This window comes from Carlito syrichta, unplaced genomic scaffold (assembly GCF_000164805.1).
Source record: "Carlito syrichta isolate Samal-C Ts95f unplaced genomic scaffold, Tarsius_syrichta-2.0.1 Scaffold314379, whole genome shotgun sequence".
NCBI lineage: Eukaryota > Metazoa > Chordata > Mammalia > Primates > Tarsiidae > Carlito > Carlito syrichta.
The window spans coordinates 430,708-455,596 of NW_007258475.1; the positions used below are offsets into that span (position 1 = coordinate 430,708).

Here is a 24,889-nt window from a genome sequence, read left to right on the forward strand (position 1 = left end):
CTATATTTTTTCCTATACATACATACCTACGATAAAATTTAATTTATCTATTAGGCACAGTAAGAGATTAACAGCGACTAAGAATAAAACAGAACAAGTATAACAATATATTACAATTAAAGTTATATGAATGTGGTCTTTGTCTCTCTCTCCCAAAATATCTTATTGTACTGTACTGTGCTCACCTATTTCTGGACCATAGTTGACTGAAGGTAACTGAAACCTCAGAAAGGAAACCTCGATAAAGGGGACGACAGTATATGTACATAGTTTGACTAATTGTCTCACAGGAGAGTATGTACTATAATACATAGTAGAGTTCTGTGTCTTACAGAATTTCAATGAAATCATTCTCTTCTTTAGCAGATTAGAGAATGTTTTCATGAAGGCTCCCCCCTTCCTGAGAATTCCACTGTGAGATGACTTGACTAGAAAATAAATAGATGTGGTTCATAAACAGCATATATTATCCACAATTGCCTGTCACTTAACAAATCTTTGTTATTTAGTTACCTTTGCATCTGTTTCACTACTTCTCCAAGTCTGAATTCTCTCCCAGAAGGCTTGTGGGTCCCTAAACATGTGAACATATACATACCTAATGGTGAAGTATGTTTGGGCTTAAGTAAAACCTTGGAGGTCAGGGATTGGTTGTTGTTTGGATTTATAATCCCTCTATGTTTAGCAGCATGATTTATGCTTGTGGTTGCACAATAAAATTCTCCTGAAATAAATTCTGATCGCAAAACATACATAGGCCTTGCCAGAGACCATTGTTCATGAAATGTAGTCATATTCAAAACAAAATTATCAAGCACACTAAATATTTCCCTAGTCTGCTCCCTAAAAAGTAAAGCAGCCTAAATGATGAAAATAATCCAAAATATATCATGAGTCTTTTCTTCTGGCCTTTCATAAATATTTTCTGGCCTTGCACATCAACCTATTTGCAAAGCTGATCATCACTTAAAACATCAACCATGTGATTAAATTTGAAATCCTTTTGTGGTATGTATGTGTGTGTATGCATGTACATGCATGCATGTGCACATACATGTGTGTTTGTAAATGAGAATTAAAGTCATTTTTTCATGATTGGGAACAGTAGGTGATTCAACAGATTACATATGGAGCCTATCAATGTGGACAGCTTGTGGAAGATCATAAACATATTTTTCATATAGAAGTGTTGCAGCTATAAAGACACCACGTGGTCACCCCTTCCCTAAGGTTTGCTCCTTTAATTGTAAATAGCCAGAAAGTCATCAAGCCAGAGTTTAATAAACTTTTAATTTGAAATGAATTACCACATGTTGTGTTTGTTTACCCATTATTAAATCTCTTAGCAACATCTCAGTGGCAGAAACAGCATACTATATCACAGCCCTGATATATTAGAAAACAAACCTATAAGGGATATTAACCACTAGTAATATGCTTAGGAAGCTTCCAAGAAAAATAAATAAATATAAGCAATAATGGAGACATGGGTTCAAAGAGATTTCCATGTTCTGTTTTTGTATAAATCTGTTCAGAATGGGGCCAGAAGATGCCTCTGCAGTCTTTGCATGTGAGGCTTGCATCAGTCTCCAAGCTCAGGGCAGAGTAAATGAATAATCTTTTTTTCTAAAGCATTTTCCTGAAATATAAAAGCTTCTTCCTCTCACGGTATTCTCAGATCAAACATGATGATATTCATGTTTTCTGGAGGGCCACCTGACCTCCTTTCAGGAAACCTGGGAGCAGCACTCTGAAAGTCAAGTTCATAGCTCAGTGCAGTAGGTGTAGAAAATATAGACACATTACCCCAAGGAAACACTAGAAAGCAAAAATGATCTGGTGAAAAATGGTCTACGAGAAGAAAAGAGCTTCTCATCTTCTGCTCGGTATCTTAAAACTAGGTTAAAATTATTAGTTAAGTCAGAACTCACTTTCTCAAAAGTTACAAATTTTAAAATAAAATTTTTGCTCCAAGTTTAATCCAAAAGCACTGGATAAAAAAAAAAACACAGAAAGAAATCTACTTTGCAAATGCATGTATTTCACAGTGTCTTCACTTTACAGTTGATTTTTGAACTTGATATTTAAGCAAGAAAATCAATGGTATATTTTCTATATTTTAATTTAATAAAATAATCACTTCTTTTACATTTTTTGAATTATTAATTTTGTCTTACATAGATGATCTTCAACCATCAGGAAAGATATGTTCTTACTCTTCCCTTTCTATAACTCAGATTCCCAGGTTTCACAGATGATATGCTAATATTAAAGTGATGATTTGTTTTCACAGAGCAAGGGCATCCCAGATCCACAGGTTGGAAGGCCTAACTAATCTAATTCAACATAAAGGCATGGTGTTAAGTCACTCTCCTGCAGAGACAATTGAATGAGAATTAGCCACAATATCCATGAATGTCTTCACTGAAACAGTTCTGCCCCACAAAGAAATTTTGAATGAAACTACATCTGCCCTTGACTGGGCTCTGGTTTGAGGCATTTTTAGGACACTCTGCTCTTTTTTCAGATTGCCAGGGCTTGTTCTCACTTTTTTTTTTTTTTGAATCAGGGTCTTACTTTGTTGCCCAGGTTGGAGTGCAGTGGCACAATCAGAGCTCACCACAGCCACAGCCTCTACCTCCTCTCAAATAGGTGGGACTACGGGTGCATACCACCATACCCGGCTAATTTTTCATTTTTTTTGTAAAAACAAAGTCTTGCTATGTAACCCAGGCTGGTCTTAAATTTCTGGACTCAAGCAATCCTCCCTCCTTGGCTTCCCAAAGTGATGGGATTACAAACATGAGTCATAGCACCTGGCCCTTAGGCTCATCTTATGTCCCATCTCCTCACCTTCCCTCTTGTCCGCATTAAGTATCCACACTCATTGATATCTGCCTTGGATAATTGAGTTTAAAATTTTAAGATTAAAGTCTTAAATCTATTAGATTCCAACATAAAATGATTAAAGTCAGCTTTGTACATTTTGCGACCACTAGCTCTACTCGTTACCCACCAAAACCAGACCATGTTGTTGTTCACTTCTTGCTTTCTATGCCTGCAAGTAAATCAAATCCAAGTTCTGAAATGCGAGAAAAAATATACTTTGATCAAGCTGCTTTACAACTGTGGCATTGGTTACCTAGCTTCAATACATATGTTATTTCTAATTTATCTTTACAAATATTTGTGTAAAGTCAGTGATATGACTTTATATACTATATATGGATTCTGTGTTCTTTTTTAATTTAAATTTTGTGGGGTTTTTTATTTGTATAAACTTGTGAGATACAAGTATAATTCTGTTACATGCATTGATTGAATAGTGGTGAAGTCAGGGCCTTTAGGAAAAAAGTCAAATAATGTACATTGTACCTATTAAGTAATTTCTCATCATCCATAACATCTCCAGGTATATGGCACTCTACAAAATAATATTTAGTTGTCTAAAGGTGGAAGTGATGGTATCTCAGTTACCAGTTGCCATTAGCTGATGATATTGGCTTACTCACAAGGAAGCAGGTCAGGTGTGGACAAGGAAACCCAGGCCTTATACTAGACTTGGCTCTTAGGGAAACAGGGATTTTAGGACTTGAAACTGGCAATCAATGAAGTCATGCTTGTCCCAAGTGGGCATAACCTCTGAGGAATTTGGAAAACTCCAGTAACAACTTAAGAGCTATTTATCACCCACTGTGAAGCTGATACGCAGAATAAGAGAGGAAAGCAGATGTCGCCTAGGAAGTTTGAACAGTATGGGCTTTGTATCGGGCCTTATGGTAGAGATCCATCATCCTTCTCCTGAAACATTGTTGTTTCCCTGAACTTTGCTCTCAACCCATTACTTCTATTACTCTACAAGCATGCCCTGGTTAAACTCAATCCCTTAGTGGTTTCTGCTAGTGTCTCTGTTTTTGCTGCTCCAATAAACGTATTATTTCTCCTGACTCTCCCTCTCTTTCCTGAGTTTCACATCCACTTGCCTAATGATCTCTTGAACATTTTATTTGGATATTATATATGAATGTTAGACCCTGTAGAACCAAAATCAAGCTCATAATCTTTCCTCTAACTTTATTTCTCCTTCTTTATATTCTATCACTTGTTGGTTGATATCCACATGGATCCATGTTAAAAGTTTAGGAATTAACCTCTGTTCCTCTTTGCCATCCACATTCAATCAATCAATAGTATCATTCTTACTTTTATTCTTATGGTTACTCTATTGCACCTCTCTAATGCTTTATGAATTTGCATTCTCTTCTCCAATGTTACTATCTCTGCTCTAATGGAGGCCTTCATCTTTTGCTTGGACTACTCTAAATTTTTCCTAACTGATCTGTTTCTAGACAGGCCCTCCTCAGATAAACCCTCTAAATAACTACCAGGGAGAGAGTTACCTAAAATGGAAATTGAAGTACATTATCCCCTTCTTTTTTTTTTTTTTGTTTGTTGGAGTTGTAGCCTCACTGTCTGCCAGACTGGAGTGCAGTGGCTGCTCCGGCCACCGCAGCCTCGACCTGCTGGGCTTCGAGGATCCTTCCGTCTCAGCCTTCCAAGTAGCCGGAACTACAGGCACGCACTACCACACCCGGCTCTTTTTTTATTTATTGTGGAGACGAGGTCCCGCCAAGTTGCCCGGGTGGGTCTTGAACCCTCGGGCTCAGGCAATCCACTCGCCTCGGCCTCCCAAGGTGCTGCGATTACAGATTGAGCCACCGAGTCCAGCCACCCACCTCCTTCTTAATAACTACACACATAATCCTGATTTCTGATCAGTCACAATAGTCATAAAAAGAAAGTGGAGAAAATAGTAAAGAAAAATTATTATTACACTAGAATCTTACACATGGAGTTATCCAAAGTGGGGGAAAATGACTTTTTCAGACATACAATGACAGAGAGAGATCCAAACTGCAAACGAATTACAAAAGATTTATTTCTGCAAGAAGAAAAATAAAGCCACAGTGAATACAAGCTATACTAAAAACGTTATGAAGCACGGATGTGTCAGTAAATTAATTTTCCATTAAGAGTTAAAAAAAAAAAAAAGAAATGTAGTGCTTAATAAAAAAGTGAAATTGAAAGCATGGCCAACAATAGCAACAGTGAGAGGAGGTGTTTAATGGGCAGCTGAAACATGCTAAAAGTTCATGCCACATTCAGAAAGAGAATAAAAATATGAAATGGACTTAGATGTTTAAAGATATTTTATAGCAGGGCTTGGTGGCTCAGCCTGTAATCCCGCGCTTTGGGAGGCCGAGGTGAGTGGATTGCCTGAGCCCGCGGGCTCGAGACCCACCTGGGCAACTTTGGCGAGACCTCATCTCCACAATAAATCAAAAATCAGCCAGGCGTGGTAGCGCACGCCTGTAGTTCCGGCTACTTGGAAGGCTGAGGCGGAAGGATCGCCAGAGCCCAGCGGGTCGAGGCTGCGGTGGCCGGGAGTGGCCACTGCACTCCAGTCTAGGTGACAGAGGGAGACGCCAACTCAAAAAAAAAAAAAAAAAAAGATATTTTATAGGTAAATATGTATACAAGAAAATTAAAGACAATACCTAAAGTCATTGTAGGTTATACAAACAGTGGAGAATAACAAATAAATTTGTTTTGATTAAAAAGAAAGTCAAAAATAAAAAACAAATTTAAAGCAAAAAAATAGAATGATAAATATAAAATGCAAATAAATTGTCATCAAATACAACAGTAATAAAAATAACTTCAAAATATTTAAACGTGCCTATTAACAAGATACATAATATTTAGTTGTCCTTCTATTTGTTAATTGATATATATTAACTGTACATATTTTGAGGGAACGTGTTATTTGATACCTGTATACAATGTGTAATGAATAAATCATGGTAATTGAGATATCCATCCCCTCAAACATATATCTTTTCTTTGTGTTGGGAATATTACAAATCTTCTAGCTATTTTGAAACATGCAGTAAATTATTGTTAACTATAGTTTCCCTGCTGTATTGCAAATACTATAAATTATTCTAACCGTATTTTTGTATCCCAACTTGTATTTAACAAAAGAATAAAATTCAAATTTATGCTGCTAATACTTAGCCAAATATATCATAGATGAATTATAAAATTTTGGAATGAAGTTTAGAAAAATGTTTTATACCATAAAAGTACGTGTTGACAAATAATCCAGGTGATAGTATGAACATCAGAAGAAATAGAATGTGAATTCAAAAGCATTAATAGACAGATGGAAGACAGCTGCATTAATATCAAAATAATAATAGCATTCCCAAAACTATAACAATCATAAACTTGTATGCATTTACATATTTGAAATATATAAAGCATTATCTGGCAGAATTATAGGGAGAAATGGACAGAAGCAGTCATAATTTGCAATCTATCATATAAAAAAGGACTGAAAGTAAATGAGATAAACTTTAAATCAAAGACTTAAAAAGTAACCACAGAGAAAATCAGAGGAAAATAATAGTAGGCAAAAAAAAGTTAAGAGGAAAAATGCATAGAAAACAAGAAATCAGTAGAGGTTTAAAGGAGGCAAATAGAGCAGTTCAATACTGAAAAACATCAATGAAACAATAAAACCCAAGCAAAAAAACGAAAAGCAATGAAGGCAAGTATTAACCAATTTTAGAAATGAATATAGGATTGTAATGATAGATTTCATGATATTCAAAATTATAGTAATAGTTTTATGTATTTTCTCATAGATACATATAATATCTATTGAATAATCACAAAATACATTGGTTTCCTCCAGGGAGAACTAGGCTACTGGTGGGCAATAGAGGTGACTGTCTTCACTTAGACAATCTGAATGTATTGCCTGTTCACTAAAACTTTAGAAAAGGAATGTAAATTTAGAAATTAAAAGATGACATGACCAAGTTAATCCTATCATTTTCTAAATGAATTGATCACAGAATGACTGAATAATCAATAATCAAAAATTGAATCTAATTGCTTCCTACTACTCACCCCACCTAGGAAAAAGGCACCAGAACTCTTACAGATCAATGAGGAAATAGAAACAAGTGACCCAAGGGAAAAGTGGATGAACTATAGGAACAGGCAATTCGCAAGAGACAAAACCCAATGGTCAACAGATATATATATATGTTCAAACGAACGTGTACTCAGGAAAATCCCAATTAAACAGATATTTCATGGCAATTAAATAAGCAAAATTTTAAAATCTGACAATAACAAGAGATGAAAGAATACAAGCCAAAAGCAACTCTCCTACACAGATGTTAGGAGAGTAAATTGAAGCACTATTTGGGATTATAATGTGTCACTTGCCTACACATTTAAAAACAATTTATATTATGATTTGTTGATTACTCAATTTCTCTCTGGGTTATATATTCTCTAGTGAAATTCTCACCCATGTGCACATGAAGGACATGTTCAAGAATAATCATTATAGCCATGCTTGCAATAGAGTATAACTGCAAACAACAAGAATAAGTAAATTCTATAATCATGCAAAGGAATTCTATACAGCAATAAAATCAATAAGCTAGAAATATCTTATGGATAGATATAAAAAGACATAAATATCAAAGACAATGTTGAAAGAAAATAAGTTACAGAAGCAGATGGGAAGTATGAAACTTTTACATACAGTTTAAAAATATAGAAAAGATATACATATGTAGAAAATACTTTAAGATATACATGGAAATGATAGGTAACAAATCTGAGAAGGCTGGGATTGGAATCAAAGAGTAGTTCACTAAGAGATTTAATCATATGTAAAATGTTACTTTTTGGAAAAAAAGATGGTTACTGGTGGGCAATAGAGGTGGCTGTCTTCACTTTGACAATCTGAATGTATTGCCTGCTCACTAAAACTTTAGAAAAAGAATGTAAATTTAGAAATTAAAAGATGACATGACCAAGTTAATCGATCATTTTCTAAATGAATTGATCATAGAATGACTGAATAGTCAATAACCAAAAATTGAATCTAATTTTATCCTACTACTCACCCCACCTAGAAAAAAAGGCAAGAAGAATCAGCAAAATTGGGTACTGGTGTATATTATGTTATTTTCTGTAGTGGATGTTGAAAATATTTAATAATTTCAAAAATAAAAAATAAAGTACTTTCCATAAGGTTTACTATTTATAGGTAATGCTTATAGTGTTAGTATTCTTCTGGTAGTCCAATAACTGCTACCATTATTGCAATTATAACCAAGTCATCCTCTTCTAGTTCAACTGATCCTATTATTTGCTACTAGAGGATCTACCCTATTAAACAAACTTGTAAATCTTTCGGTAAATGCAATAATTTTTGTGTTAAAAAATAATAATATCTACTAGTCTATTCTGTAAATTGGAATTGTTGTAGACTGAATATTTCAAAAAACTTTATTTGCTTATTTCATGCCTGATTAAACCAGTCTTCTAAAACAAAAGCCTATAAAATAAACTATATTATTTGGTGACTTTTTTCTGAAAATATTTAATCTCTCATAGCCATATTTTGGTTACTAGTCTCATGAGCAAGCAAGAAAGATTAAAATCTAGAAATAAGAACCAATAGAAGTCAAATTATTCCCTCCCCAAAAAAATTTTTTTAAAGAAATCAGGTCATGGAGAAAGACTTGTGTTTTAATGAGGTTATTTTATACTTACATATGTACTAATAATAAACAATGTGACATAAAAACTATTCTTGTTAATGATTATATTTTCTTTAAATGGCATGATATTGAATGTAATATATTACTAAAGGATGACTCTTACCCAGTTTCATATCATGCTTTTTATCCAGTTTTATATAACACAACTGAAATACTAGCAATAAAATGGTGGGGGGGGAAAGTCAACCAACCCTGAGAAGACTGTAAGGTGGATTTAGCTTCATCATCCATGGATGCACAAACGTATTTCTCTGTTTTTTTCTCTGCAAGGCTGGTACCTGATTCTGCTTTCTCTGTTGTAGTCATCAGACAAACTGGAAATTCAGGGGAAGGCTGAATATGGTTTTCATGGTTTGTTTGATCATCCAAATGCAACGGAAGTTTAATTACCTAATAAGAGATAACTCTGTCATCTAAAATGTTGAAAATATTACATACACGGTTTTTCTCTAAAACAATGAGACAATTTAAAAAATCTAGAAAGTGAATAACGAAGTCAATTACGTGCTTGTGTTGATTTTGTTACGAATAATGTATTTTTTTGGTGTTAACCAGTTTACATAATCGCTTCAGATATTTCTGTTTACTCTATTTGTATTTGTCTTTTTCTTTATTTCAGTTTGGAATTGTTCTTTATTTTCTTCTTCACAATAACACTATCTAACATGCATAATGGCATGAAACTAGCAAATATTCATTCAGTACTTACTATTTCTAAGAAACAATATTTTAAGTCCAAAAGAAATTACAAGATTGCAGAATCTAGTGGAGAATAAATTGGTCCTCAATACACAATTTTTAAAAACTTTTCTCTATGTTTAAAACTTTAATAATAAAAGCGCTTGGAAAAAATAGTTAATGACATAAGAAAGAAATATTCAAGAAAGTGAAAAATATTCAAAAAAGTTTCCTGGGAAAAAGTAATAGGCTATCTTTCTGATATAATTTTCTCTCTTGCATCCTTATACACATGCTATGGTGGCAAATCAGAATCTTATGCTCAGGGTTTTAGAATTTCACATAAGAGAAAAATGGGGTTAGCAGAAAAGAATTTTTCATTTTTGTTTTGAAAAAGAAGCAGGTACACACCTAGTTATTTTGCCTACAATCAGAAAGTAATATGTCTTGCATAATATTACTGTTCTCCTTAATAAGATTCGTTTACTCCCCCATTAAGTATATAGAGGAAGAAAATTTTTATTATTGTCTCCCAAATAACAGTGCTACCAGACAATTACAGTCATCTCCAATGGGTAATGGCCAGTGGGTCTCTGCAGATAAATCATAATATTACTTTGTTCTTTCACAAATTTTTTAATAGGACAAAAAAAGAGAAAAATATTAGTATTATGTTCAAATTCAAGATTTGAACCAAAAACTTGGTTAGAAAATAAACAAAGCTGCTTTAAATCTGTATAGCAAAGAAAAATAGCTTTGTGATGGCCATTCAAGTCCTGTGAAAATGGGGATCACTAATTATCTTTTGGATGAACACATATCTATCTCATCAGACAGATAAGAATCCAGAAGACAGAGACCACATCTTATCTCTTTTGTGTGGCTAGAGCTGTCAATGCCCAACACCATAGAAGTTCAGTAAATACTTTTGACAAGAAAACATACCATAGCCCCATCCCCATGTTGATGGAATGAAGTCATACACTCCACTCCAGCTGTGACAGGTTGTGCACTGAGAACTAGAAGGTGGGTGGTGGTTCTGGCCCATTCACAACAAAAAAAGATGATTTTAAATGATCTTTAAGTTTCCTGCTAACTCTAGAACTTTAATGCTTATTTCTACGTATCAATTTAATCTGCATTATCAGAAATCAGCATTAAGATGTAATTGCTTTTACCATTATATGACACTGTATTAATTTCCAGTAGAATGAAAGGACACTAAAGGCTAAGAAGAAGCAGCTTTACAAAAATTTTAAATTTTTTTCTACTTATAAATTTGTATTGCAAACCTGAAAATAGAGATTGCACAGCCAGTGGTCCAAGTCCAGGCAAATCAAATCTTCAATTTTCCTGAAGTTACTGAGTTTCTGGTCATAATGTCCTCGGAGGAGAGGACATTTGAATTTTCCCTCCACTACCTCTAAGTTGTTGTCACACAAAGGGAACACTGCCCAGCCCACAACCCGGTCAAGGCAAGCATATGTCCCACGAAGGAGGAAGAGCTCAAACAAGAAGGCCATGCCAGGTTTCACAACTTTCTTTTGAGGAAGTACCTAGGAAAGACATTAAGTCAGGAAACATTAGGATGCTTGTGCTCTTAGAAATACACCTATATTCAATGATAGCTATCAAAATGTGAGGGTTAAGTAAAAAGTTGGTCTGTACTCATATTGTTTCCCCTTGGAAACTCATCATTCGATATATTCCCATAAATAACCCTTCCAGCCCCAGGTAATTGAGAAAACATAAAAAGGTGACCCAGACAACAGACAAATATGACCCTGCCAGTTCAAGATTCTACACTTTATGAGCTTTAGAAAACAAGTTTGTAATATATTAACTAACACGGTATTTGGTGTTTTCATTCCCCTTTGCTTGAGCTGGTACCTCTATTGTATAACTGTTTCTATTTTCCATCACAGTCATTGTTTTGCATGCCTGCCATTCATCTTTATATCATTCATGTACCCAGGACAAGTGCATTGCACAGAATAAATGCTTTTCAAAAAGTGGTTGTACAAGCTATCATACTCCAGAGAGATGAATCCTATCCATAATGATAACTAGAATTATTAACACAGGGTCTACACTTGAAGAAAAAATAGAGTCCCATTTAATTTTGTGACTCTTCTGCTTATTTCAGTTAGCACTATCATGTACATCATTGTATAAGCAATTGTCAGTGCTACAGAAATAGAAACAGGCAAACAGACACATGAAATAATCCAATTGAACAAGTCACAGTTCAAGTCCTCAGATGCAGAGATAGAGCCTATTCTTCACCCTTAAAAATAAATTTTAGGAAAGTGCAAGACATGAATAACCTTTAAAAAAATAGGTAAGAGCCCTGGGTTTCTTTCTAAAAATTTTTGTGAATAATTATAAACGGACAAAGATAGCAATAGTTATTTAGCCAAAAGTATATGTGGGTATATGGTATATGACGTATGTAAATATTCCAAGATTTAGTTTAGGGATAAAATGAAACAGAGGCATCTGTTGAAAAATGCCACAACCCTGTGGCAGCTGCTATTAAACCATTAACGGGATCAGGTTTCATTTAAACCAGATTTACCATTTTCTACAACAGCCCATGGGAAAGCTAAAAACATTAGGCACAAATTAACTGACAAAAAAGATCCTTAATCAAGTCGTACTTTCCATTCGGCTAGCTGACTGGGAGTCGCCTTTGTGTGAAGAGAATACACGTTAAATGAGGAGAAGAAATGAAGTCAGATACCTCTTTTAAGCCATCATTTAAAAATAAACTTGAAATGATACCATTAACAATAATTTTATCTATCTTTACTCCTGCATTTAGAAGTGAAAACTAGTGCCCCTGTTATAGTAAACTGGTCTTATTCAGCAACACAGTCAAAGTAGATGAAATAAGACCTTGTTCACCTCTATCGTTAATTTTTCTTGTGACAGAATTAATACAGTTACCAACTTAGAAAATAAATATAAAAATGCTCAGATGGTATGAAATGCACTTTATTCTTATGTATTTATTTTAAGACTTTATCTCAACTACTTTTGAGATGACTTAGAAGTTTATTTTAATAAACAGGAAAAGAAACATATACAAGGTTAAGATACATCCATAGGCGTGTAAAACACCAGCATCCTTTTTGGGGTCATGAGAAATAGTTGAAAGTTACCAAGTACAATATATTCACCCAAGGCTGCACTCTGTCACCTGTAGAAATGCACAAGAGGAACTTTACCTCAACCTCCTCTACAAGATAGAGAAGTTATATGCCACTACCCTGATAGTTCCGTAAACAGTATATGAAGAAAACCAAACTTAGTCACTGATATTGACTGAAAACGAAGATAAGAGCCATAAGTTATGAAATAAAGGAGTTGACTTTATCTGACACCAGTGCCTTATTTTATCTGTTCTTTTGGATCCTTTCCTATGCTGTGTGTTTTAGGAAAGATCTTTGGCTTAGGACTTCTTGTATTTCTCTTTTGCAAAAAAAAGATCACTAAGTTTCATTGTAATATTTCCATAGCTATCCTATGATATGACATTTCCATGAATATTTTTCAGTGGTTTTGTAACTAAATACTGCGTATTAAGAGAAATTAACATATTGGTGTCCATCAACTACCCCCAACTACCAACTTCCATCTCATGAGAGTTTTGGTAGTCAGAGACCATAATGTCCTCAGTGTACATTTATTTTCTGAGTGCCATAGAGAGCACTTTTTTGGAAGGACGAGATACTACAAAGCTGATTTTCACTTCATAGCAAAGGGTGATGCATTTGAGCTTCCATTTCACAGCAGGTACATGTGAAAGGTGAATGGAGATAAAGCGGAACCCAAGAAGCAAATGAGCAATTTAAAGATTGAACATTGAATGGAAGATTGAAAGAGAAAGCAACATTCTTTCCACTTGGATACCAAATACTTTTAAATTAAAGCAGTCTAGAGAGGACTAGAGTAAATGATGCAAAATTATAAAATTCATATTCAAAAAGTATTATTCATTTTTCTGGACTTTTGGACTTTTTTGCAATGATTATTATTTTTACAGAAGAAAAGTTGATAAAGTGATTTCAAAAACAAAGAGACATTAAAGTTCTGCTTCTGGTTATGATGGAAATGATCCCAGGTGACCAATACTCCCAGCATGAAAATAAATAAAAGTCAGATATTTTACCAAATTATGTATATTTTCAACCCACTAGGGAGCTGAGGACACAAAGAAATTTAGAGGAAACTAAATCTCATAGAGAAAAAAGCCTTTCCTATAGAAACTAGGACTAGAAGCAGCCATAAACCCAGGGAACAGGTGAAGAAGTAGACCCTTCACCGAGTAGAGGACTCTGCGGAGGAAAAGAGAAACTGGTTGAACTTTTAACAATCTTAGCTCAGTAGCAAGTACTTGCTCTTTATCTGAGGTTGATATGTTTTCAATATTTCACATGATCCCAAGTCATCACTATTCACCAGTTCTAACCTTTGAAATTTTATCAAGAGTTCAGTAGCATTTGGGCAGAGAGGCAAAGAATGATTTCCAGTAGCAGAGAAATCCCGGGACAGGGGTGAAAAACAAAGCAAAATCTCAGCTACATGGTGCATGGATACCAAGCCCACCTGAAAGGAGGGATTTCAACTTAAAGCTTTTAAAATCAGTAGTAAATTAAAACTAAATAAAATTATAACCCAATCCCAATTTAGCTCAATTCCTGATTTGTGCAGAGAGGTCATCCCCTAGTGGGGGATAAATATTTTCTATTTCAGTCTTTATAATTTGTTTATACACAATGACTGCCATACAGTGCACAACTAGGAGACATTATAGTTGAAGGAGGAAAATGTGAAACATAGATAAAAGAAAACCAGTCAATGAAAACTGGATGCACAGATAGCCCAGATGTTGGAATTAACAATGACTTTAAACAATCATTATAACTAGGATAAAAAATTAGAGGAAAATATACAAATAATCTATGAAAGGTTTAAATTTCAGAAAAGAACTGTTAAAATGTTTTAGAATAGAAACATAAAATATTTGAAATGACAAAATTATTAAATGGGCTTAACAGTAAAAATTGACACAACGGAAAAAGAATAAATCCTAAAAGTAGTGAATATAAATCATTCCAACAGAAGCATAAAGACAAAAAAAAAGAATAAGAACATAAAAAGACCTGTGGGACAATAATAAACAGTCTAACATACATGTAAATAGAATCCTAAAAGGAGAGAAGGCAGTGATGCAGAAAAAAAATATTTGAAGAGACAATGTCAAGAATTTCCTAAAATTGATGAAAGACATCAATCTACAAAACCGAAAAGATCAGAAAATCTCATGCAGAAAACAATACAAAGAAAATTACACCTAAGCACATCATAGTCAAACTGAGGAAAATCAAACATAAAGAGAAACTCTTAAAAGTACAACATCAATGAAAGATAATAAAAAGTTCATTATTGGCTGGCAAAGGAGCATACTTAGTCTTGTATCTGTATGTTCTTATCATGAAATTCTAAATTTAGTATAAAAATATCATCTATCATATGGAAAATCTAACTTTTATTTTTTGCTCAGCTTCTGATCATATAACATTGCTTTTATCTCTGGCACTAACTAAAAAAAAAAAAAAAAGGATTCAGAAATGTTGTTCATTATAAGCTCTACTTTGGGCTGTTTGGTAGACTGTTTCCTGCCTAATGGATATTGTATTATAAACTTATGTGTACCATATAGATTGCAATTCCTTAGCATCTTATTCAAGACTCAAATGCAGTCTTAGTGCAACCTAACTTTCTCATTTTATTTCTTACTAAATACATACTGACATGTACAATACATATACAGACATATTAAACATTATCCAAATTATTGTCTTAAATGCCTGCGCGCACATGTGCACACGTGCGCACGCACACACACATACACACACACACACACACACACACACACACACATACACCTAATATTTTCTCATGGCAGCCTCCTCAACAGGAAATTCCTCTTCCTCTCCCAAGATAACTGGTTTATTATAATCAAAAAGTCTTGTCTTCAGTTTGGATCAAATCTTTTGAGGTGATCATTTATAATTCATAGGTTCTCAAGGAAATGTAAACACAGAAATACGAATGGAACCCAGATATAAGCCAGAGAACAGTGGTGATAGCAAAACAGAATGGGAAATAAATTCAATGGTATCTTCAAAGTCTGACATTCTATGGGAAATAGGAGTAGTCAAGAGAGCAAATAAATATATTCAATTTGCATTGGAAATAGCAATTCAATTCTTCCTGAGGCAGACAACTCTGGACAAATTAGTGGGAATTGATACCACAGCATAGGGTAATTTAGATTATCCAGTAGGAGTTTTATAGTATCATCATTATTTTCTATTTCCTCAGTTAAGATAAATAAATAGGTATATTAGTTCTAATCCTCAATCTTTCTGCCATGGGATAAGAGAAAGTAATTATTCTTAGAAACATATCTTGGCCTAGGAATCAAGGGTACAGAGTACCAGCAACTATAACTGTTATAGCTTCTAAATAGAATAGAGAGAATCTTACTTCTGACACCATTGGGAAACCAGTGCTCTCATGTCAAATGTAATAGTACTAGGTCCCTGTTTTAGAAAAATTAAAATTATATCCTACTTATTATTGTTTGTTTATTTATTTATTTTGAGTTGGAGTCTCACTCTGTCGCCCAGACTGGAGTGCAGTGGCCGCTCCCGGCCACCGCAGCCTCGCCTGCTGGGCTCCGGCGATCCTTCCGCCTCAGCCTTCCGAGTAGCCGGAATTACAGGCATGCGCTACCATGCCCAGCTGATTTTTTTATTTATTGTAGAGATGAGGTCTCGCCTGCCCAGGCGGGTCTCGAACCCGCGAGCTCAGGCAATCCACTCACCTCAGCCTCCCAAGGGCGCGGGATTACAGGCTGAGCCACCGAGCCCAGCTAGAAAAACTATTTTAAACAATATTTTAATCCTAAACAATAACAACATTTACTTACTAAATGCAAGACGCTTTATATAAAGTACTTTATCCTCACTAACTCAATCACCATGTTAATGTTAGGAAGCAGATTGTATTATTTACTCCATTTTCTGTATTTTATTTATTTTATTTATTTTTATTTTAAAGATGTGGGGTACAATTCAGGATTAGGTGTACCAGTGGTCATCATACAGGCAAATCCGGGCCTCCCTTGGTCTCCACTTTGCCTGATTTGAGATGTGGGGTCCTTTTTGATTTTATGCCCCACCACCTCCCCGCCACCACTCCAGCAGTTTCTGGCTACTGCCAATCCTTTATTGTATTCTTATTGTATTATGGTAAAAGTTCAGGGTCTGCTTATGAGTGAGAACATGTGGTACTGTGTTCTTTGTTTCTGTGATCAGTCACCAAGTATTACAAGCTCTAAATCCATCCAAGTTGCTGCAAAGTCCATAATTTTGTTCTTCTTTATGGCTGTGTAATATTCCATTGTGTATAAGCACCTGCATGTGCAGGTTTATTGTAGTATGGTTTACAATAGCAGAAACCAACCACACTGCCCATCAAAACTGGATTGGATATGAACTCCCTTTAAAAATGATACAACTAAGGCAAAGAGAGACTTTACCCAAGGTCATTTAAAACAGATGTGAACAATAGAATAGGATTTGATTATTTTAGGCAATCTGCTCCAGAGCTGTTCCGACTGTATCTCCTGAAGGCAGGAGCAACCAACTGACAGTCTACCTTGGATTCATGGTGAAAGACCTCAAGGCCATTCTGCTCGATCTTGTTTACAATTCGTCATAATTCCTGCAAACTGAGGATCTCAGGTTTTTTGTATCCAGTCCGTTCTCTCCTAAATTGCTCACTTCGTGTTCAATTATCCAAAACAGACATAAAGCTTACCAAGAAAAAAAATATTTTTACCCCAATAAAATCCTACTACCAGGATTCTTAAAGAATAGTCTTTCTGAAGGGCTAAGTTTACCAGACAGTTTACAAATGAATAATTCTTAATAAAAATTCTTCTACAATTCTATGATCTCTTAAATCTGAAGTCTCTGAATTGAGTTTTACATTTTCTCATCAACTAATTCAATCATTTGAGAAACACCAGCAATTATTCTGTTAAGTCCTCAAGGCCTAAACTAACAGTCTTAAAAATTTAGTTTGTATAATAATTGCCCAAAGGTACTTATTAAAAGTGCAGATTTCCCAACTTCATGCTACCTATAAATCAGTAAGTCTGGGGCGGGGCTTAGTACTTTGAATTTTAACAAGCATGCTGAGGTAATAGTGACTCAGGTGGTCCTTCAGTCTATACTTTGAGAATCACCACCCAATACTGATGCAAAGAGAAGGCAGACAGTTTTGTGAATCCTTGATCCTATGTCTGATTGACTTCCACTGCTTAGGACAACTACATTTCTGTCTAAAACTGAAATGAGTCATAGCTGAATAATGACTGGTTAACAACATGACCTTTCCACCATTTTCTATCAAACATGACTGAAATCAAGAGGAAATATATGGTATGTCATCTCATTATATTGCAATTCTGTTACCTGACCTCAACCTCAATATGTCATAACTCATTTCTTCACATGCTACTCAAATGTTCAACTAAGTATATTTCACTCTAGAGAGATAGAAAAAAAATCTAATTGAATATTTTAATTTAGAAAATTCAGTTCTGGGATTCTCCCTTTTCCCTAACTTTTTTTTTTTTTTTGACTGTGAAAACAAGAAGTTGAATTTTCTTTTCAGTCTTCCTTGTTAGACAAAAGATAGATAGATCTTTCCCTTCACTGTCCCTGAGAGTTGAACACATTGGGGAAAAATTGGGCACAGCCCATTACTTTTACAAACCCCAGTGAGTGAGCCGCAATGCACAAAAAGATGGCATTTCTGAACATCTGCAGCCTGATTAGATCAAAGACCAACAAATTAACCACAAATGGTTTTACTAGGAGCAAGCAAATATATCATTCAGAAAGGAGAAAATTTTTGGCAATAATTGCTCATCAACATTTCCCTTTGGGCAGCCCATTTTTATACCATCGATATCTAGGAATGAATTTAGTGCCTGTGCAGCATTTTATATTTTACAGACTCTTACTTACACATTATCAACATATGACCTACATATCCGTCCCACTAGGCTGTTGACATTAGCCCATTTCACAGGTGACTGAAGAAAAAAATTTAGGAAATAATGAACTTGTTCATGTTTCTCTAGCTACTGAATCATCTATTTGATTATCAGAAACCATATTCTAGTCTGGTGTTTCTCTCCAATCATTCACGCATGCCCATACATTTATTAAATCTCCACTTTTGTGCTTGACACGTTTTTTGGCACAGAGTATAAAAATAATTGAGTAAGACAAACAAGCCTCCCATTCTCATGAGCTATAGTCTGGTGGGAAAGGAAATAAGCAATCAACAAATAAAAAAGACCTTATCAGTAGTGATAAATGCTTAACCTGTCACAATCAATATTGAAATAATAAAAACAAACAGTGATGGACTAGAAAATGATTAGAGGAGGAGGCTATTCTGTGAAGAACCTCTTGTCTAAGGAAGCCCTTACCCTGAGAACTGTCATGTCAAGATATGAGGAAAAAGTTGACTAGACCAGAAGCAGCAATAAATTCAGTGGACCCATGGTGAAAAATGAGCCCTGTGTGTTCAGAGAATGAAAATGAGGTGGGAATAAAATACATAAGCAAAAAAGTCGGATGCAATAAAAGTAGAGAATTAAAGGAAGGCATATAAGGTTTGAAAGCCCAAGTAAGGAATTTTGATTTTACTTTAAATACAATGAAAAATCTTAACCGGAGACTTGAAACGATCTGATTTACTGTTTGCTAAACTGATCTTTATAAGTCCTTGAGTTTACTGATGCTTTCGTTCGACCATAAATCACTGCCACCACCATAAACTTTGAGCGCCTCATCAGAACTAAGTCATTGACTACGGCTTGGTATACGTATGAGGCAAATGATGGGAAAAGATAGCCAGGCCTATCTTGCAATTAACAGGCTATGTAACCTTGGAGAAATTCTTTGTCCTACTCAGTCCTTCGTGACTTCACTTGGTGTTCATATGAAAATTAATGCCTTAAAAGTAATTGTAAGGCATTTTGTATAGATGTCAAAATATTAAAACATATTCCCTCTGAATGTGAGTGAGTTCAAATATAGAAACAAGTTCCTCCCCTTCAGAGAATTCAAAATGATTTGATTGTTGAATTGCATGCCAACTACTATTTTGTAACTAGGGCATTCTTAACTCTGAATACGTTGGATGTGAACAGATGTAGAGAACAGACACAAAGGACATAGATGGATTTATAGCATTATGAAAGCATTTCCGATAAAATAATAATGTGAATCTGTATAAAACACCAAAATTATTCTTAAGTTAAAAAAATTCAGGTAAAATGTAGTCAGTAGTTGTCTCTTTTAAGACTGCAATGTGACTCTTTGGAATATTTGGATTTGTTCATTTATTTTAAAAATATTTGTTGAGACAGCCATGTTTCTGGTGCTGGTGATACAGCAGTGAACAAAACACACCCAAGTCCCTATTCTCAGAAGCCTACATTCTGATTCTGCCAAATATTCTTAAGATCAAGTATCCACCTGCAATGTCATTCAACGTGGCAGCCTTCTACCACAGTGTTAATTTACTACATGATACAGGGCCTGTCCTTTGAGAGACAGGAGAAAGGTACTGAAAAGAGAGAGCGGTTTGGCTTTAGAAAGAGAAACAAATCTGATAAAAATACAAAGAAAAATTATGGAAATTGGTGGGTAATTTGCAACTATGGGAAACCCAATGTATCAGTTCTCACTGCTTCCCTTAAGACAGGTTGTAAACCTTGGGTGTTTGACTGAGGAGTCATTCACATGTGGATTTGAATCTCAGCTTTAAACATCTGAGCAAATACTCCTCTCAAACACCTCAGTTCGTCTTATCTGCAAAACAGGTTTAACGTTTTAAAGGCATTAAGTTGTGTGAAGTTAGCATTGATAGTGTATACTAAATGCATAGTGATGTACTTGGCTTATTACAAGCACTCAATTAATGTTACTCTCCCTCTCCTGCCAAATAAGTGATACAATGATAAAGTGACTTTCTGTACAGATGGCCTTGAGACCACTCACATCACCCAGTAACAAGAAATGGAGGCAAAACAGCATCAAATTTAGTGTAAACTGAGTTTTCTTAAAGGAGAAAATTAAGAACAGATTAACTAAGACTTCTTAAAAAAAATATTTTGTAGGGCTGAAAAAAGTCAACTTACAGGGGAAATAAGAGAACATCCTACATGGACAATCATTATTATAAAGATAAAAACAATTATGGCAACCAGTTATTTCCAATATGCTACCTATCATGCTAAGCAGTTTATATATCACACTATTTAATACTCATAAAATCCCTGTGATTAGATATTAGATTCCCATTTTACAGATGAAGAAAATGAGTCCAAGGATTTAGAATAATTTTTCTAAAGTTTTGAATGCCAGAAAGTAGCAAAACCAGCGTCCCAACTCTGGTCAGTCCCACTCTAAAAATGTGCTTATAACTACTACACTTTGGGTCAAGTTATTACTTATTTTGGTGGAGTTGAGGGGAAAAGTGGTGGGATATTCTTCCTTGATTGGAGAAATTTACATGCAGTAACAATGGGAAATGAGTTAGGGAGTAAATGAGGAAAGACGATGGCTGAGAGTATGAACTGTCAGTGACTACTGCCGCACTGTTCAGGAAGAGCCATTTGCCATCAAGGTTCTCACAAATCTAGGGATCTCCTTAAGCAGCAGAAGTACCTTTCTTTCAAGAATTGACACAAAGACCCTTCCTCCAACTAATATAACAGAAAACTTTATCAAGCTGCATAATATATTCTCTAGGACTCTCCATTATTAACGGTAATAACCAATAACCAATAAAAGCAATCATGCTCAGCTCCAGTCTTCCTAAGACCACTCCTTCCTATGAGTTATTAAAATCATTTCAATTCTTAGATATTAAACGTCACACAGAAAGTAACCTCTTGCAAAATGTTGGGTTCATCATATTTTAAGAATTAATACTTTAGGTCATTTTAATCAGTTTCTGATATATGCAGTTTTCAGAAAGCACCTCAGGGAAGAACATGGTGGTCGTGACTAATAATGACAGGAATATGAACTATATTCTTCATATATGTATTGGAATTAGAACATTACCAAAGCACTTGACCATCTTAAGTATTTAGGAAGCTTTAAATAAAAAATAAATTTGCCTATTTCACTGAAATTGAGCATCTTTTTTTCAGGCATAAAACTTCAAACTTATTAATTTTATGGCTATATTTTAAAGTGAGTGCCAGTCCCAGCTAGATGACTGCATGATAAGTGTCTTAAAATTTCAAGAAAAGGCGCTAAATTTTTCACAGTATTTGTGTTTCATTCTCAGTGTAATAAAAATATGCCACCCTTTTAATAATGAATAATAGATTCTCAGTTTGATTTACATGCATGGATTAAATGTCATGTTTGAAAAGTTGCTATTTTATTCATATTGGATTTCCCTCCAGTAAAACAAAAATGGTGCCCATCTGCTAGTATAATAATGACACCTTGTCACTCTAATATATAAATATTAACTGGGTGATATACTTTTAAAAATTCTATAGGTTCATGAAATAGTCTAACAGTGCAAGGAGTTTAAGTGAGATTTTCTCTGATTTTCTCTGAGATGCTGATGCGTACCCTACAACTACCCAAAACTTCTTGTATCTGTTGTGACTATAGCAAAGGCATAAGGGAGTCAGACCTCCTTCCTATCACAAATTAAGATTATTTCAGTGGTAGCAGCTTCACAAGTCGATTTCTAAAAGAAAGAAGTCTTTCGTTGCTCCTTATTTTTCACCAGAAAAAAAAAGAAAATGTATTGTCACCAGTTCTTCATGAGCCCCTGTATTTTGAAAGAGTTGCCACAACAAAGTACTACAGATCGGATGGCTTAAAAAACAGAAATGTATGTTCTTACAATTCTAGAGACTAGAGTTCCAGAATCAAGGTGTGAACAGGGATGATTTCTCCCAAGGTCTCTCTCTTTGGCTTGTAGATGGCGTCTTCTTCCTGTGTCCTCACATGATCTTCCCTCTGTGTGTATCTGAGTCCTTATCTACTTTTCATATGAGGACACCAGTCAGTTTGGATTAGTGCCCACTCCAAGGACCCCATTTTAACTTTAAAGATCACTTCTTTAAATATCCTTTCTCCAAATAGAGTCACATTCCGAGGTACAGGATATTAGGACTTCAATACATAAATGGGGGGGGCAATGATTCAGTTCATAACAATCCCCTATTGATCCATTTCCATCTCTTACTTCTAATTTTTTGCATGCACGTGGCATAACTAAAAGACAAACCATTTCACTCAACACTCAAAATCCTTGGGGTAATCTAAAACTGAATATAGACATGAGATGATTTTTATTTTTTCTTTAAAGCACACAAGGTTCAATTTGTGGAAACTACCCAGGTCGTGAGCATTTTAAGGGCAGTCTCCTGACCTTGTCCCTCATCACTTAAGACAGTACTTGGTACAAAGAGAGACTAAATGAGGTCTTCAGCTATCTATTACTGCATAACAAACTAGTCAAAAACGTAGGGGCTGGAAATAACAATATTTACAATATTTCCCAATTAGGATCAGGAATTCAGGCACAACTCAGGAGAATGATTCATAAACTCCACGTGGCACCAAGTGGGCTACTTGGTGCTGCCATTCAGCTGGTGCTGGGCTGGAATTCAGGGTCCAGGACAGCTTCACTCACATGCTCGTCTCTTTGTCAAGGACAAATGAAGACTTGGCTAGGCAGTGTTTCTCTTTCTTTCTCCTCCTCCTCCTCCTTCCTCTTCTTTCTTCTTCTTCTCCTTCTCCTTCTTTCTCTCTCACTCTTGCTCTCACTCTCTCCTGCTGTCACAGGGCCTGACCTGCCTGATCTCTTCAGCAGGTTATTGGATTTTTTATATGATGATTCAAGGCTCTGAAAGCAAGATTACCAACAAATCAGAAAATGGAAGCTGCTAGTCTCTTTAAAGCCTGAACTTAAACCCAGAAATGGATACAGCATCACTTCTATCCTATTCTATTGGTCAAACAGTCACAAAATCCCTCAAATTCTGGAGAGAAAACACAGATCTCTCTTCAATGGAAGGAGGAGCAATCTATCTTTAATCTTCCATAAAAAGTTATTGGTAACTGAATGAGTGAACAAAACATTCAGAATAAATGAGTCTATTTAGCCATGTACATTGCAGCAAACTTTGACTAATTTGGCAACTTCCATCTAAATTGACACCATATATGAAAGATTTCCCAGAAATCAAACAAGCTAAGATGAATTGCTACTTGCCACATGTTCATATTTCTTTGATTCTTCTATTGTATGCATTTTTCCTAACTTTGAAATGAGTATTTACTTTTTAAACTTAAATCTTATTTACATATGGCTGATTGACTGAATGTGTGTCCCCCAAAATTCATATGTTAAAGTCCTAACCCCCTATGTAATGGTATTTGGAGGTAGGACTTTGGGGAGGTAAATAGGTTTTGATGAGGTCTAGAGGGTGGGAATAGAGTCCTAATAAAAAGAGAAAGACAAAGATGTCACTCTTTCTTCATGGACTCATACTGAAGAAAGGCCACATGAAAACACAATGAGATGGGAGTCAGTTGCAAGCCAGAAGGAGGGATCTTACCAAAAACTGAGACTTCTGGCATTTAAATCATGTACGTCCCAACCTCTAGTACTATGAAGAATAAGCATCTGTTTAAGCCAGTCATATTACGCTATTTTATTAGAGCAGCCTAAACTAGGATATCCAGTGAATCAATCCAAGTTAGATGGCCATGTCTAAAAACATGAAAGTTCGGTGTGCATGCAGTCACTGAAGCTCTCAAACAAGAAGTACCTGCTTGCCGAGAACTAGACCTTCCACATACATTTTTAACATTTCTTGATTTTCTTCATTAAGAATCTACACTCGTCTTCTATAACAAGAAAACCCAATACAGTTATTGTCACTGGAAATACCAAAAGTCATCCAGAGAAATTTTTGCTTGGTCTTCAAAAAAATCAGGATGACAGTTTACGTGACATCAAACAGGAGCATTTGGAGAGGTCCCCCTGCAAGCCTAAATACTCCAGAAATTCTCAGAAGCCATCCAGAGAGTTTCCATCCACTTTTCTATTGAGAATGAGCTTTGTCAATTTTGCTCATCCCTCAAGAAAATAAGTTCATGAGTTCACTTCTTTTCATAGAAAATGTTTCGTTAAAATATTATTTTTCTAAAGAGGAGAAAAGAGATCAAATAAAGATGAAGTAGTAAAACCATAAAATGTTGATATCTATTTTCTTGCCACTAATGATGAAACTCCCACTTTTAAGTAATGTTAATATAATAACTCTGAATGTATTTGTTTCTTCTATCAGATCTATTTCCATTTTAGAAACTACTGGTGTCAAGGTGTGGCTTTTGGGACCATCACAGCAT

The 24,889-nt window shown here is 35.1% G+C and overlaps 1 protein-coding gene across 1 annotated transcript in view; it reads right to left on the reverse strand.

Moving 5' to 3' along the window:
• Positions 1-24,889, reverse strand: part of LOC103274104 — a 242,774-nt gene that overhangs the window by 209,743 nt on the left and 8,142 nt on the right. The window contains exons 2-3 of the mRNA XM_021719309.1: positions 10,625-10,888; positions 8,846-9,044 (exon numbers count right to left, since the gene is read on the reverse strand). Coding sequence (XP_021574984.1) covers positions 8,846-9,044; positions 10,625-10,888 — 463 coding nt within the window. The remainder of the gene's footprint in view (positions 1-8,845; positions 9,045-10,624; positions 10,889-24,889) is intronic.